A 15,053-nucleotide genomic window follows, 5' to 3' on the forward strand; every position below is an offset into this window, starting at 1 on the left:
GATACAATGCAGCAGCATCTTTATACAGTGATATATTGTTATAGTGCCATTAAAAACCCACATATATCAGGATACAATGCAGAAGCGTATTTATATAGTAATATATTGTTATAGTGACATTACAAACCCATGGACATCAGGGTACAATTGTTACGTGTTTAGGCTCGGATAAACAGTAACAAAGAAAGTGTGAAAAGAACAAGCTTTTTAAAATTTAACAAATAATTTATTTTCTTGGAAAAATTCTGTAAAATTAAAAATGGAGAAGAACTTATGGTTTCAAGTATCAAATCCGACAATAATCTAAGAATAATCCACGAATTAAATTGCAAAAGTTCTAGTAATAAATGTTATAATAATTTCAAGTTGGAATCCTGATAGAAAATCCAAGATGAATGACTATGACGTATGCTGTAGTCAGTACTGTGCTTATCCACAGTTCTCTGTAGAAATGCAAATAATGGCACTCCGGTGTTGGAAATCCAAATTAAATTTGTAAGCAATGTCTTTCCAAAATTTCTGTGTGAGCACTCCTCGAAATATTTCCAGAGAAAAAAGAATTAATTCTTTTGAAATCCAACTGATCTAAAGAAAATTAGAACTATAAATCTGGCTACAACAAAATAACTTGACATCAGTATAAAAAGCCCAAAACTGAGAAATCGCTCTCAAAGCATTTCTATTAAAATTAACAAATGCGCGTAATGGAAAAACCGGAATTGCATAATCGAAAGGCGGGTCACGTGATCGTGTTTATATCACGTACACCAAAAATGACCTTGACGACAACCAATCATTCTACTCCAAGAAATAAAAAATAAAAAAATGGTTACCATGTAGTCCCATCATGACCTTAGAAACAACCAATCATTTTAAAATAAAATAGAACTTGCTTATGAAAGTAGCTATAAGTTCTGAAACAAGGTCAGAATTTAGATCAACACCTGGTGTTTACAAATTAATAGTCAAGGTCAAACAATTTTCTGAAATAAATATCATATGCAGTGAATAAATTTAATAGAATAAAATATTTAAAACTGACAAACAATTAAATTAAAATAAATATAAATTAAATCAGATATTCGTAACACAATGCGGCAGCATCTTTATGCAGTAATATCCTGTTATAGTGCCATTATAAACCCATGGACGTCAGGATACAATGCAGAAGCATGCTTATACAGTAATATACTATTATAGTGACATTACAAATCCATGAACATCAGGATACAATGCAGCAGCATCTTTATACAGTAATATATTGTTATAGTGACATTAAAAACCCATGGACATCAGAATACAATGCAGCAGCATCTTTATACATTACTATATTGGTATAGTGACATTACAAACCCATGGACACCAGGATACAATGCAGCAGCATCTTTATACAGTAATATATTTGGAAATGCAGCACCACACGATTAAAGTAGACGAGTCGTCTAAGTATCTATATGTGAATATGTCAAAGGGTATGTCCGAAACAGCCATAAGCACTAAGATTTATGGAGTAATGAAAATAAATGTTTTCAGTATAACATGATACTTACCTTGTTCTTTCAGAAGATATTTTAGCTCTGTTCTCTCACCTTCGAAAGATTCTGAAAAGTTACAGGCATGTTTGAAAACATCTTAACCGTGTAAACAATTCTGTAAAAGTACGCGCTAGTGCATTGCAACAATCATGGTTGTTGAATTTTGTATTGTAATATATATGTATATATATATATATATATATATATATATATATATATATATATATATATATATATATATGTGTGTGTGTGTGTGTGTGTGTGTGTGTGTGTGTGTGTGTGTGTGTGTTGGTAAACGTTGGGTCTTGCAATCTGTTTGTTGGGAACAGCATTGCTGTGATCACGTGACCGTGGCCAAAAGTTAAAACTCTCAACGAGATCTTGCATACTTTTTTTATTTTAGACTCTTAAAAGGTTCTGTAACTGAAAACAATGATGAGCGAGCAAGCGAACGAGTGTTTCCCAAGAGGCAATAACCTAGCTTCATAACGGCTTGTGTCAAAGAAGAACAAAATTTATAAAAGGGGTTAGGGAACATAAATAGATGAATGACTATAAATGAAGAGTTTGTACAATGTATTTTTATTTGGTAACCTTGATCCCAAGGTCAATGGGGCAAGTAAGAGTGTTTCATAATTAAATGTTATATATTTATTATCATTATGAGTATCTATCCAGTTGTAAAGAAAATAAATGCTAATAAAAAATGTTAACCACAACCTTAAGAAGTTGTAACAGCTGCCGTGAAAACAATATTGCTATTCTCACTACCCACCGACATGAGCTCGACAATAATTATACGCAAGCTCATGAGCATTAATTCCTGTTCACTGTGACCTGAACAATGACGTTATGTAGATGGACAAGAGAGACGCTATATGATCCTTCCTCATGAGGGAAGAGAAAGCACATTCTGGTCCGATATAGAACAGCATCGTCCTTGCATGTGCACCATGCTCAATCACTTATTGCCACTTTTATCCCTGCCCTCGATAACTTTAAGAACGTATACCTAATAGTGTGCTAATTATAGAAACATTGACCTGATGAATGTGTGTGTGTGATTTAGGTTTTTTAACGTAGCTTTAGGAATTTTTCAGTCATATCGCTACGATGTCCGAAGTGTGACAATTTATAGTGATGTCTAGCACTGGGGCATCATGCTGCAAACATGTAGCATGATGTCCCACCCAGTCACATTATCCTGACACCAGGCCGACCAGCCCTAACACTAATCTCTTAATGCTGAGCACCAAGCGAGGCTGCTGTTAGTACCATTTTTGTAAGTCTTTGGTATCACTCGACCAGGGTTCGAACCCACGACCTCCCGCATCCAAGGCGGACCCTCTAACCAATAGGCCACCGGAGCGGTTACTGATGAATGTATTACTTAAATTGAAAAATCTCCCACGCTTACTTTTATTGTCATTGTCAAGTATTAACCTTTCTGTGAGAAACAATATTTGAGGCAACATGAAAATGAGGTTAATCCTATAATTTCAGAAGAATGAAAATAGAGCAAGGTATCCACGTTTTAAGTATTACCAATTACTTTCGCAGTCTCTTCCAACTGCTGATCTTTCTGTCGGAGCTGCTCCTCGAAATATAAATGTTTCTTATAGAAATCCTCTTGCTCTTTCTTAAAATTCTGTTCTTTATGAACCATTTCGTCTGAAAATTCAAGTTAGGGAAGATGGTTAAAGTACTCCCGTAAATATTGTGCTTCAAACGGATTGCTGCATATGGTACGAAAGCTGTAAAATACTTCAATAATTATTAACTTCCTAGATAACGAATTCCAAATATGGTCAACTTCATAATCAATACTCTTTAGATGCAAAATGAACGCTTACACATTATAATACATGCATCATATATATCATTATAAACTCAAGCATTATCATATATGTATCATATTTAAAATAATGCTATATATTTCAAATTTATCTGGATGATGTGCATAATGAAATTATTATGGCCGCAATCAGTACACATTCACACACAAATTATATGTATAATAATAAACGTTCTGAATAAACTTTAGTGGTAATTTAAGTGAAATACAATGCTGAAAGTGTTGGTGTGTCTGTGGTGGCCTATATCGTCGTGTTATACCAAAAGTCTCTTGTTGAATCACAGTAATATAATTCCACGTTTGAACTCACTATAAATCCTGCTGAATGTCTCTGCCCAAGAATATTACATTTTTATCAGCAATCTGTATTTCCAGATAAAAATCACTTGAATTAAAAAATTTGAACAATTAATTCCAGCCCAAAAGAATATTGCACTTACAAATAATACAATTTGATTCTGCTATATCGTGAAGCTCTAATAACATTCAGGAAAACGTAACTTCTATGACATACTAAGACGCAAAGCAGAAGGAACAGAAAGTTTGTTACCATAAGGCACTCGACGGAAATCATGTAGTCAGATATAGCTATAAAAAATGAAATGTCCTTGACTGAGTTTACGATAATGATCCCCACTTAGAGATACAGGTTGCTTACAGAAATGTCATTGATCCTGGACAAGGTTAGCAACTAGATATAACGCCACAATACAACAGCATATAATGAAATGAGAAAAATCTATAAAAAAACCAATACATATTAAATATACATTATATATATATATATATATATATATATATATATATATATATATATATATATATATATATATATATATATATATATATATATATATATATATATATATATATATATATACATTATATTTATATATGACAGCATTCATTTCTAAATCAAGATATATGACCATGACCTCAACCAATACATCTATAACATCATCAGGAAAAAGATGTAGATTGGCTTCATATTGCTCAGCTGGAAGACAACTACTTAAAATATACTTAAAATACAAAATGAATGAGCTGACCGGGATCAGTGGTACAAATTTCTTTCATACAGCTGATTGTAAATGTTAGTAATATTGTTTTAAAATTTCCTTGTTTCTTGTATCTTCATCATTATTTGATATTACATAAGGATCATTTGTCTGATATCGAAAGATATTTATACAGGGCAAGTTTTGTTAAACCGGGAGAAATTAGTTACACGGATTGTTTTGATGATGTTATTGTAATTTATCAATAGTAACGGCTGGCACATTTAATGTCTTATTGGCATCATGTTGTAAGTAATCAAAAGCCCTTCAGTCCATAATATTTTATGTCAATGTTTGGGTGAAATTATCTTGATTGTTTTCCAAAAGTCATTTTACGGTTTTAATTTATTTAGTAATGACTGACAGATTTGAAGGACAACGTATATAATGTTTGCATCTTTCAAAAACCTTCATGCCTTTATGCTCATTTCAATTTAGTCAAATGCATGTGAGTATTTACACCATTTATGTATAATGTAAAGCCTTTTGCACTAGTTTGCATTGTTTACATTCGGTGAAATTCTCTTCAGCCGTGTTTGAAAAGCAATCATTTAGAAGTATTTTGTTTTTAGTAATTGTGGCAATATTTATTTGTACAATATATGATGAGACAGAATTATTTATGTCAATTTCTGATAAGCTGTGTTTGAAAAATAAACTCAAGGCTTTTATATATTTTGTAACGTTGGCTATATTTGACGATGGATTGGCCTAACTTGAGCACAGTGTGCACTGTACCTATTTCGGTTAAAACAAGGACAGTGGATACTGAGATGTTAAAAATAGCCTGTGTTGAAAGATGTCTGATGAGCCATGATGGATGACACAAGATGAAAGCAGGATCAGAAGATACTTTCACTAGCCGTATGGCCATGGAAGCTAAGAGAGGTCAGCAACCATTGTAAGGTACTCAATATATAAATAAATACCGTTAAGTCCTTGTATCTCTTCTTGCAAAATGTTCACTTTATTCTCCCATTCTTTCTGTCGAGCTTCAGCTGGTGTAGTTAGATGTTCTGCAAGCATTGATATAAGTAATTTATATGTATTGTCAATTCAACACAGTCTACACTATATACCGTTCCAGGCTTTTGAAGGAAAAAATCTACTTCACCAATTAAAATGGTAATTACAGATATTGATAATACCAGGTCTCGGATATTTTGAGCAGGTGAATGAATGTCAGATTTAGTCTGATTTATAATTTATAACATGCAATGATAGACGAGGATAGTTCTGTACAAATAAACCATTTCTGCCTGCATGACCCGATATGTTCCAGCCCTTTCAAAGTTAACGCTTGTGACAGGTCAGGTCGTCATGTCTCTCTCTCTCTCTCTCTCTCTCTCTCTCTCGTGTCCAGCCTCCTTTCAGATCGTCAACCATAATTTGGTTGCCTGCTTTCCTTTTTCACTGTATGGTACATATATGGAGCTATTTTCCCCTCTAAGATAAACAAAGAACTACGCAACCTAAATAAATGCCAGGCTTATTACGTCTGGCATCAAACAATAATCATCAGTCTTGTTACGTCAAATACAGACTTATTGTAACTTAATTGAAACTAAAGGACGGGTACAAATCTGCTTCACTTGAACGCGATTGTAGACATTTCTTCAGATTCAGTCAGTTTTGGAATGGTCAAGCTCTAAAAGTTTATGTTCTTTCTTTCAAATGCAACTATTTCCAGAAAATGCAACATACCATTCCATTAGTTTTCTTGATATGATGTGTCCACTTTAGACCCTAATATAAGAAACTTTGTTTTCGGCACATCAGAACCTATAATTAATATACTGGATTTCATTTTTTATGTGGAATGATAAAGAAGATATACAATGACCCAAGACTAATGAAAGCGTGAAATGTTTTAACTTGGCCTTCAAAGAAAACTTCTGTGTTGCTAATTTTCAGCATCATTTTGCAACACTGCACCAGTTTAGATGACCTACTTGAATTGTAGATCCTAATATATTAGTAACTTTGTCCAGAGAAGTATTCTTCGATAAGATTGTATTCACATTAAGTGTATATTATGAATTTATACTGCATTTGCTACAAGCATCAAAGTCTATCAGGACGACGTATGATACTATTCCTGGGGTGGGTGTGGATATAAGCTGTTTCCGTTTTGTAAGAGCCATTTGATGCCATCGAGTTAAACTGTCTGCATAATTCATTTACTGTTTGATAATCACATTGTTTTGGATTAAAGCAATCCCGATTATTACTGATGTTGATGATATTATTAATAACACATTTCCCCAATTTATTAAGGTAACTAAAACGAATCACAATTATTCTCTCCAGCTTCTTAAGCAGAAAAAAATAAAATACTGTTTTCTCTTACACGCAAGTTGTTTTATTATATTTTTCACAGTCTGCTCTGTATCCGTTTTAAGTTTACAATTACATTATAAGCATGTGGTTTAGTACTTACCAATGATCCAGCAAAAATCTTGTTTTTCTGATATTTAAAATTATCACGTATATTAAGATTGATGAAGAAAAAACGGAAAACCAAACCTCGAATAAAAACATAACATATCTATTTTAACAGCATGACCCTCGATATAACTATATATTATGTGACGTATTCAGTAAAATCTGATGGGGCATAGTCAAATTCAGAACTAGTACATAAACTTTTTGTGATGTGAAAAAGCAGAAAACCATATAATTTGCTTGAGGCATTTGTTTTAACAAGAGATAATTGTAGATAATTAGTTCAGTATTTCTGTAATTGTCCTAAAAGTGTTGGTAAAATTCTACGGCCTCCTTTTCATTTTTTTTTTGGTATTTCCATATAATGTTCCAATGTGCGCGAACACACACACACATATGACTTAATGTTTTGTTCAGCTAGCTGGGAATATTTGTCAAATATCACTCCCATTTGGTATTTTGTTATCTCGCATAGTTTGAAATACTTGTATAGCAGCATTCGACATGATACCAAAAGTAAATGTAAACAGGCATATACATCTAAAAAATCTTCTTGCTTTTAGGTATTTTATTTTAACTGTGTTTGATTTGGTAGATGTATGCATAGATATCATGCTATTTTATCCTGGTAATATAGAGTTATTGTTTGCTATATAGACTGAAAAAGTGTCTATCGGAACGTTTACAAAATTAGAGATATGCTTCTGGCATTCAGTTCGTATGTGTTCTTCGTTGTTCTTATTAGGAGTTACTTCCTCTTTGACTTTTATATTTGCATTGCAAGATATATAAAAAAAAACAGGTATTGATATGGTGTTAGTTTTATTCTTTTCTGTAGTATAAGAGCATGTATATTATTTTCTCTAGTTAGTTTATGTTTGTACATTTGAAATATTGTCATAATTAACTACCAGACCTGTTCACTGAAACAAAATGTAAAGTTCATGATCTCTGTTAACAAAGTCATTTTTAAAAAAAATTCTTAGGCTGTCCTTCCATAGAAAGTAACTATCCGTTTGCTTTGTGACGTTATGTATAACAGGCTCAGGAGTTAAGTTCTGTCATACTTCAATGTAAGTAACTTTAAATGATTCTTCTTTGGCTTATTTATCTATACATACCTGCAAACATTTGTTCGTCTTTGCTAAGTATCATATTAATTCATCCTAACTTATTTTAACATTTTTGTTTGCTCAACAGCTTATTGATGGTATCCATCTTACTTGAAACAGTGGTTACAGTCACATCAGTTTTTAAAGAATGAAGACACATTGGTCACTCCTTAGAAAAACCCTCAGGGGAAAAATACTTATTGAAAAATATTAATGATTTTCGTCAGAACTATACTAGGACTAAAAAAAAAAATGACTGATGTAGTAATACCTTCCACCACGAGATTCCAAATGGCGACAAGAAGGAAGGAATTAGCTGAACCACTTTAATGCGCGTAGAAACTAATAATTGGAAGTTGTACTATATATATATATATATATATATATATATATATATATATATATATATATATATATATATATATATATATACATATATATATATATATACATATATATATATATATATATATATATATATATATATATATATATATATATATATATATATATATATATATATATATATATATATATATATATATTATAGCACGTAGAGGACCAGATGCCGAATCCGTTTTTAATATCGGTTTGAGCTTAAAAGGGGAATTCCTTTAAACATTTGCTGGCAGAATTATTCGTTTATGCAGTAGAAAGGATGGCAACACATGTGCTTTGTTGTTGTTGTTGTAGGGTTATTACCATTTTTCAGCACACGATAGGCTATGCATGGCGGCCAGTATTAATGGTGGAGGAAGAACCCGGGAAAACCCTAGAAAGAACCACCGACCCACGAGAAGCTACTGGCAAGCTTTCTCACATGTGCACTAATTCATTTAGTTTATTGCCTGTATATATGTGTAAAACACTCAATGACGCAGGAACTACCCGTTTGGTTGGTATGATGTACTTACATATCTTTGATTAAAAGGACCGCTTAGTGGGATATTTCAGTTAAAGCGTTTTTTAAAAGGATTTAAGTTATTTCAAACTTAGCATCGCTAGGGAATGCCGATGCTTGTGTGAAGTTACTGCAGCTCACGTTTCATATCAGGTAGAGTTACATAGATCATACAAACAAATTTATTGTGCATGCCAACACAATATGTATAGATGCAGTCATTTATTGATTTTTTTATAATGTACATGAACACGTATGTAGTACCAGGAAACAATATCAAGAGGATCTAGTCTACCTTTCAATTACATTTTCAAAGATATACAGCAAAGTTATATCTTTCATGCTGTAGGCATTAGTAATAAGAAATTAAAGACATACAGCAAATGAAACAATCACAACGTGAACGAGGCATTTTGTATAAATTATAATAACAGCCGGCTGTTCAGTAAACTTAATGGGTAAATATGGGGAATGTTTTATTTCTAATCGTTTTAATTCAATGGCGTCTTTTCAGATATTGTAAAGCACGTAAACATTTACAAATGTTGGCGAGCACCTCAGCCTTACTGACAAAAACATACTTTGAATGGATGGGCAAGAGTGAACTGAGCAGGAGATTAGGAAAAATAGATGAATAAAAAATATCTAATCAAACCCTTAGCACCCATGGTATTTGACTGTAAGGTTGATCCCAGAGTCCAAATGGTACGTAAGTGTACTAGACTAAAATAATTAAATGACAAAAGATTGTTAATCATGTATTCCAAGCACGAGGAGAATATATCAAAGGAGTTAGAGAATATGTCCTAATAAAATGCTTTAACCAACCAACAAATAAACTATTGGCTGAATGTGACTACTATTGATCACTTCCCACTAAAGTTGTCGAAGAGAAAAAGAAAAACCTCAAGTGTTCATGGAACATGAACGGCCCGCCTCATTGACCTTTACAAGAAACATAGTACATCAACGAACAAAGGTGAGACTATATGCCCCTTCCACATTGAAGTAGGGAACGAAAAGCATTTTGGCCAGAGTAAAACTCCCACTGCACATGGATAATTCATATACACAAATTTTTAAATAGGATGGCATTGTTATTTTCTTGATGTGCTTTAAAACAGGCAATGTTGAGTACTTAATAATGTGTCAATCATTTAACTATGTACTAAATAAGCTAATAATTTAAATTAAAATCTAAAAAATTTTCTTCATAAAATGTATTATCCTGAAGCACATTGCCTATGTGAGTTAGTAATATAGTTTGTCAGATAAATGATGTTAACCTCTTCACAGAATTCACAGAAAATTTGAAACCTGTAACTCAGGTCTCTAAATTTAGACCAGATAATATTACCTAATTTCTTCTGAACCTTTTTCAAGGCTAGTTCTAGTTCTCTGATCTGTGAATGGGCACTTGCAAGCTTCCTTCCGAGACTGTCTTTTTCTTTCTCAAAATTCTCTTCGTTACAAACATTAGTTTCTAAAAATGCAACTACATGAATTATAAATATATTTCGTTATATGTAGTTGTTAATCAACTACGGCATATTGTGGAAAAGGTGGAATATTTTGTAGTAATTGTTTATTTATAGTATCACATAGTCAATAAACTATACATTTAGACTATGATTATATACACACACACACACACACACACACACACACACACACACACACATATATATATATATATATATATATATATATATATATATATATATATATATATATATATATAACGCTAAGGTCATAAATCCTGTCCAGTTTAAATAGGAAAATGAATACATATTTCTCGGGCTTGCAATCGCTCACCAGGCTGACAAATGTCTAACAATACAACTTCATTGAAATAAAGATCTATTTATATTCAAAAGATTATAAGCTGATATTAATGTTGGAAGGCATACTTGTCCGGATAGTTTTAGTCAAAGGTAGTCAAATTTGATAAATGGCTTCTTAAAACAATATTGTTAAAATATATAATTTTTCTTTCTAATAGTAACGGCGGATACGTTAGGCGGAGACTTGGCACCAATTGCAAATAAATTGAAACCCCTACATGCCAGTCTGTTTTCGTGAGAATAGTTCAATTTCTATTGATTGATCAAAGCCATATATATATCAAAACACTATCTGGAAAATTCGGTCACTTTTTCAGGATTTTTTTTGTTACAAAACATATGGAGATTTATTATATTTCAGAAAATGCTGGTTACATTTGGTGGGATCCATAAATTTCACAAACCCAAAAGCCCTTTAGTACATTACTGCTCACTGTAAATGTTGATTGAAACAGGTTCAGAGACTTTTGAGAGGTTTAAAATAGGAAGCACCGAAATGTTAGACGCCATGCTCTTGACAACACACGGAAGTAGTAGGGTCACCTTAGAAGTTCACGTTGCCTTATCTCAAGCAGACGAAACAATTTAGTACGAGGTCTTGAACTTTAAAAATGATGTAAATAATGGATTAATATATTCATGTGGTTTTTTTCTTCTTCTTGATCAAATATTAACTTTTTTAGCCAATTCTGGATGCCAAGCTTCTGCTTCTCCAGTAAGACATGTATACCGTGCAAGATATCAGCACATCATCAAATAAACAATATACCATAACTTCTTAATAGCACGAAATAACTTTTATTTCGAACAGATAAATGAATGTCAATTTAAGTTAAAAGTGTATAGCAAACGGCCATACATATGTAAATACATTTTGGAATTGGTCATTGCCTTAAGTCATTAATATTAACGTACTGCAATGTGTTGTCAGTGCAACTGGTACAATGTTACAGTTTTTCTAATTCGTCCGGTATATCAATTTTTTTATATGAGAACATAATACCAATCATGCCCATAATTAATTGTAAAGAATTAGAAGCACCACTTTTATAGTCCAAAATTTTCTTAAATTAAATTTCCATTGCACAGGTTCATGTCTACCAAAAGTCAGATTTTAACAGAAATTGACACTAACTTCGGTGCTACACAAAGCTGAGCTCTCCTATTATCAACGTTTAAGGATAATTTAATTTGGTGTAGTATTGTTTTCTAATTAGGGTGTAAATATTTAAAAGTAATGATATGAGCTTTACATAACATTTTTATCCCTATGAATACATTACAGTCTTTGAGAAATATAGAGAACATAAAGCCAAAAGAAAACATTTGCATCCAGTAATCTTATAAATCGGTGTTGCTGTTTTTTTACTTAAATTTGTTATTCTTCTATAATCTATAGCAATTCTGAAGCTGAAAACAACCAGTTTATTTGATGAATGATTGAATCAAACCTCTGTGCTGTAAAATCCTACGAGAAAACGAAGAGATTGGGCCCTGAGTCAACATATTTTTGAGAAGCTTTCATTTTTCTTTCTTTTGAATGCAAGTAACATTTTTCACGGCTTATCTAATCCAACTCATGGTTAGAAAATTATCTTAGAGACTACAATACGATACATCACCAGATGATTGGATCAAATAGCGTAGTAATACCTTAGATAAAGGTCAATGTGAAGGTAATGCGGAATGGATTAAATATACCGCTACGATGTACAATGAAACGGATATCCGTGAGTTGTACAATGTTACTCTTCTGAAATTTTTTTTTTTTTTTAAAAATAGATTCTGTACTGGTGCGGTTGCAAGATGATTTTTCTAAGAGGTTTTCAATTTATGGCTGAAATATCTTCATTTCTATGTTGACAAGTATTAGTTTGACCAGAAGATGCTTGAGATTAGTTGTTAGAATTCCCTTTAATTCCATATATGTACTCCATTATTTCTGCAAAGGTTCACTCAGTTGAGTTTGCTATCATATTTCTAGAATTTCATTCTACCATGCGGTAATATTATATGCGACTACAATTGAAAATTAACTTTATCATTTCCAAGGATTTTCAGATAAAAGACACCTGAAAGTAACATTTAATATATTGCGACCGAAAACAAATTACCCAATTTCTGTTTAGTCTCTTTCAATAGCTTCTCTTTTTCTGTGATATCTGACCGGACACTTAAAAGTTGCTGCCTGAGGTCGTCTTTTTCTCTCTCGATATTCTGTTCTTTTAATACAAGTTTATCTGAAAATGCAAATTTAGGTAAACTCAAAGCAACAGTTCCTTCTTCAGTTGTGGCACAATGACTGTGTAGTATGAAACATGTGTAACACTTTGTGATAATAATAACCTATCTGAATGGTCAATTCTAAATATTGTTATGACCGTACTTATTAACATAAGTAACAGAAAGAAAGTGTAATCGGCAATTAAGGTAACATTCAATAAACAATTTATATACGTATAATGCAAATTGAAATTCAAAAGACACGTGTTAATTAAACCCTAAATAATTCTAAAGGTTATATGACAAGTCCAAAAGTACAGAATGTTCTGAATGAATTCCAATAATTCTGAGTGTCCCAATGTAATAGAAAGATGGATTCCAAAATATCTTTGAGTTCTAAATAAACCCAATGTATGTTCAGTCCAAAAGTCGATTTGAATGAATAAATTAAATAAATAATAACATTTCTAGAAATATATCTTAACACAGCTATAAACACTTATCAAATATTCTCAAAGACTGATATAAAACAGGAATGAAGACTTTATTTACAAACGTTTGTTTATATACTAACTGTTACCTGGCCTAAGACGCAAGAGGATGTTTGGAAACTCCACTAAATCGTAAACAAGATCAGGTCTTGAACTTAAATTAAATTAAATATCTTGCTCACGTCTTATAATAATGACAAAAATCATTGCTAACTTATGAAAAAAATAGTTTTACACCACCCTCAAGCATGCCAAAAGTCAGGTATACGATATAAGTAAAATATATATTAGAATTTGACTGTAAGCTACTTTAGGAAAAAAATTGCATTATTCAGTATCTAAATGCGTCATCATCTTATATGTACTATATTTATCTATAATAATAATAATAATAATAATAATAATAATAATAATAATAATAATAATAATTAAAGAGGGTAACATAATTAGCTAAGAACTAATCTACACTGAGGCTCTCATACAAAGGAATTTATTTATTTTAGCTGGATCTCTGAAGCCACAGGATATATTGGGTTTGGAAGAAGTAAATAGAGTGGTCATTTCTAGTCTCAACTGGAATAATATTCAAGAGCAAAGCTCCACAGAATTGGAAACTATTTTAAATAAATCCATATTTGGTTTGGGATTTTTACACTATTTGGTAGACATGGATCGCAAGTGGAGAGTATTGCCAGGTAGCCTATACTGAAATAGTGATGGTAAATATTCAGAAGCAATATTATTAGATATCCTGTATGTTAATTTGGCTTTTATCAAAAGGATTCTGTCTCTAATAGGTAATATTTTTAACTTATCAGCTAAATTTTCCTTGCTTTCACTAAACTGATATTAGCCCAAATTCTGTTTTTTTGAAGATGTGTCAGCTTTTCTATGTTTGTATCATTTGAATTACCCGTTAAAGAAATGCCGTTTGGGATGAAAGGGTCACCAAATACATTTCAACGTCTCATAAATATGATTAACTCTGGTCTAGACAATTGTGATGCTTATCTCGATGATGTCATCATCAACAACGACACCTCGAAAGCACATTTAGCAACAATTCGGAAATTCTTTGACAGACTCACACATGCAATTTGACAATTAATTTATCGAAAAGTGAGTTCTGCCGTGCTAGTGTCACTTTTCTAGGACATATCAATAGATGCTAAGGTCAAGGCTATCTCTGAATTTCCCGTGCCTGTTAATAAAAAGCAGCTTTTGCGATTTTTAGGTATGGCCGGATAATATCGGAAATTTTGTTCCAATTTTTCTATAACTGCTGAACCCCTGACAAATTTATTGAGTAAGAAAACCAAGTTCCTTCGGACTGAAAAAAAGTCAGGAGGATTTTGACAAGTTAAAAGTCATACTTAAAAGCACGCCTGTTCTTACAGCTCCAAATATCAGCCAATCATTTAAACTGTATGTTGATGCCAGTGATGTTGAGGTTGGAGCAGTTTTGATTCAAGAAGATGAAAATGGAATTGATCATTCAGTGTGTTACTTTTTTATATAATTATATAAGCATCAAAGAAATTACTCAACAATCGAGAAGAAATGTTTGGCTTTAATAATGGCATTACAAC

At 32.1% G+C, this 15,053-nt stretch overlaps 1 protein-coding gene across 5 annotated transcripts in view; it reads right to left on the reverse strand.

The window, feature by feature from the left end:
* Nucleotides 1-15,053, reverse strand: part of LOC149797684 (uncharacterized) — a 113,576-nt gene that overhangs the window by 29,008 nt on the left and 69,515 nt on the right. For all 5 annotated transcript variants that reach the window (XM_089962602.1, XM_089962603.1, XM_089962600.1 and 2 more), the window contains 5 exons: nucleotides 12,865-12,990; nucleotides 10,264-10,389; nucleotides 5,378-5,464; nucleotides 3,081-3,206; nucleotides 1,551-1,601 (listed from right to left, as the gene is read on the reverse strand). In XM_089962602.1, coding sequence (XP_089818728.1) covers nucleotides 1,551-1,601; nucleotides 3,081-3,206; nucleotides 5,378-5,464; nucleotides 10,264-10,389; nucleotides 12,865-12,990 — 516 coding nt within the window. The remainder of the gene's footprint in view (nucleotides 1-1,550; nucleotides 1,602-3,080; nucleotides 3,207-5,377; nucleotides 5,465-10,263; nucleotides 10,390-12,864; nucleotides 12,991-15,053) is intronic.

The sequence above is a fragment of the Sinohyriopsis cumingii genome, chromosome 6 (genome assembly GCF_028554795.1).
Source record: "Sinohyriopsis cumingii isolate HCF-2022 chromosome 6, ASM2855479v2, whole genome shotgun sequence".
Taxonomy (NCBI): domain Eukaryota; kingdom Metazoa; phylum Mollusca; class Bivalvia; order Unionida; family Unionidae; genus Sinohyriopsis; species Sinohyriopsis cumingii.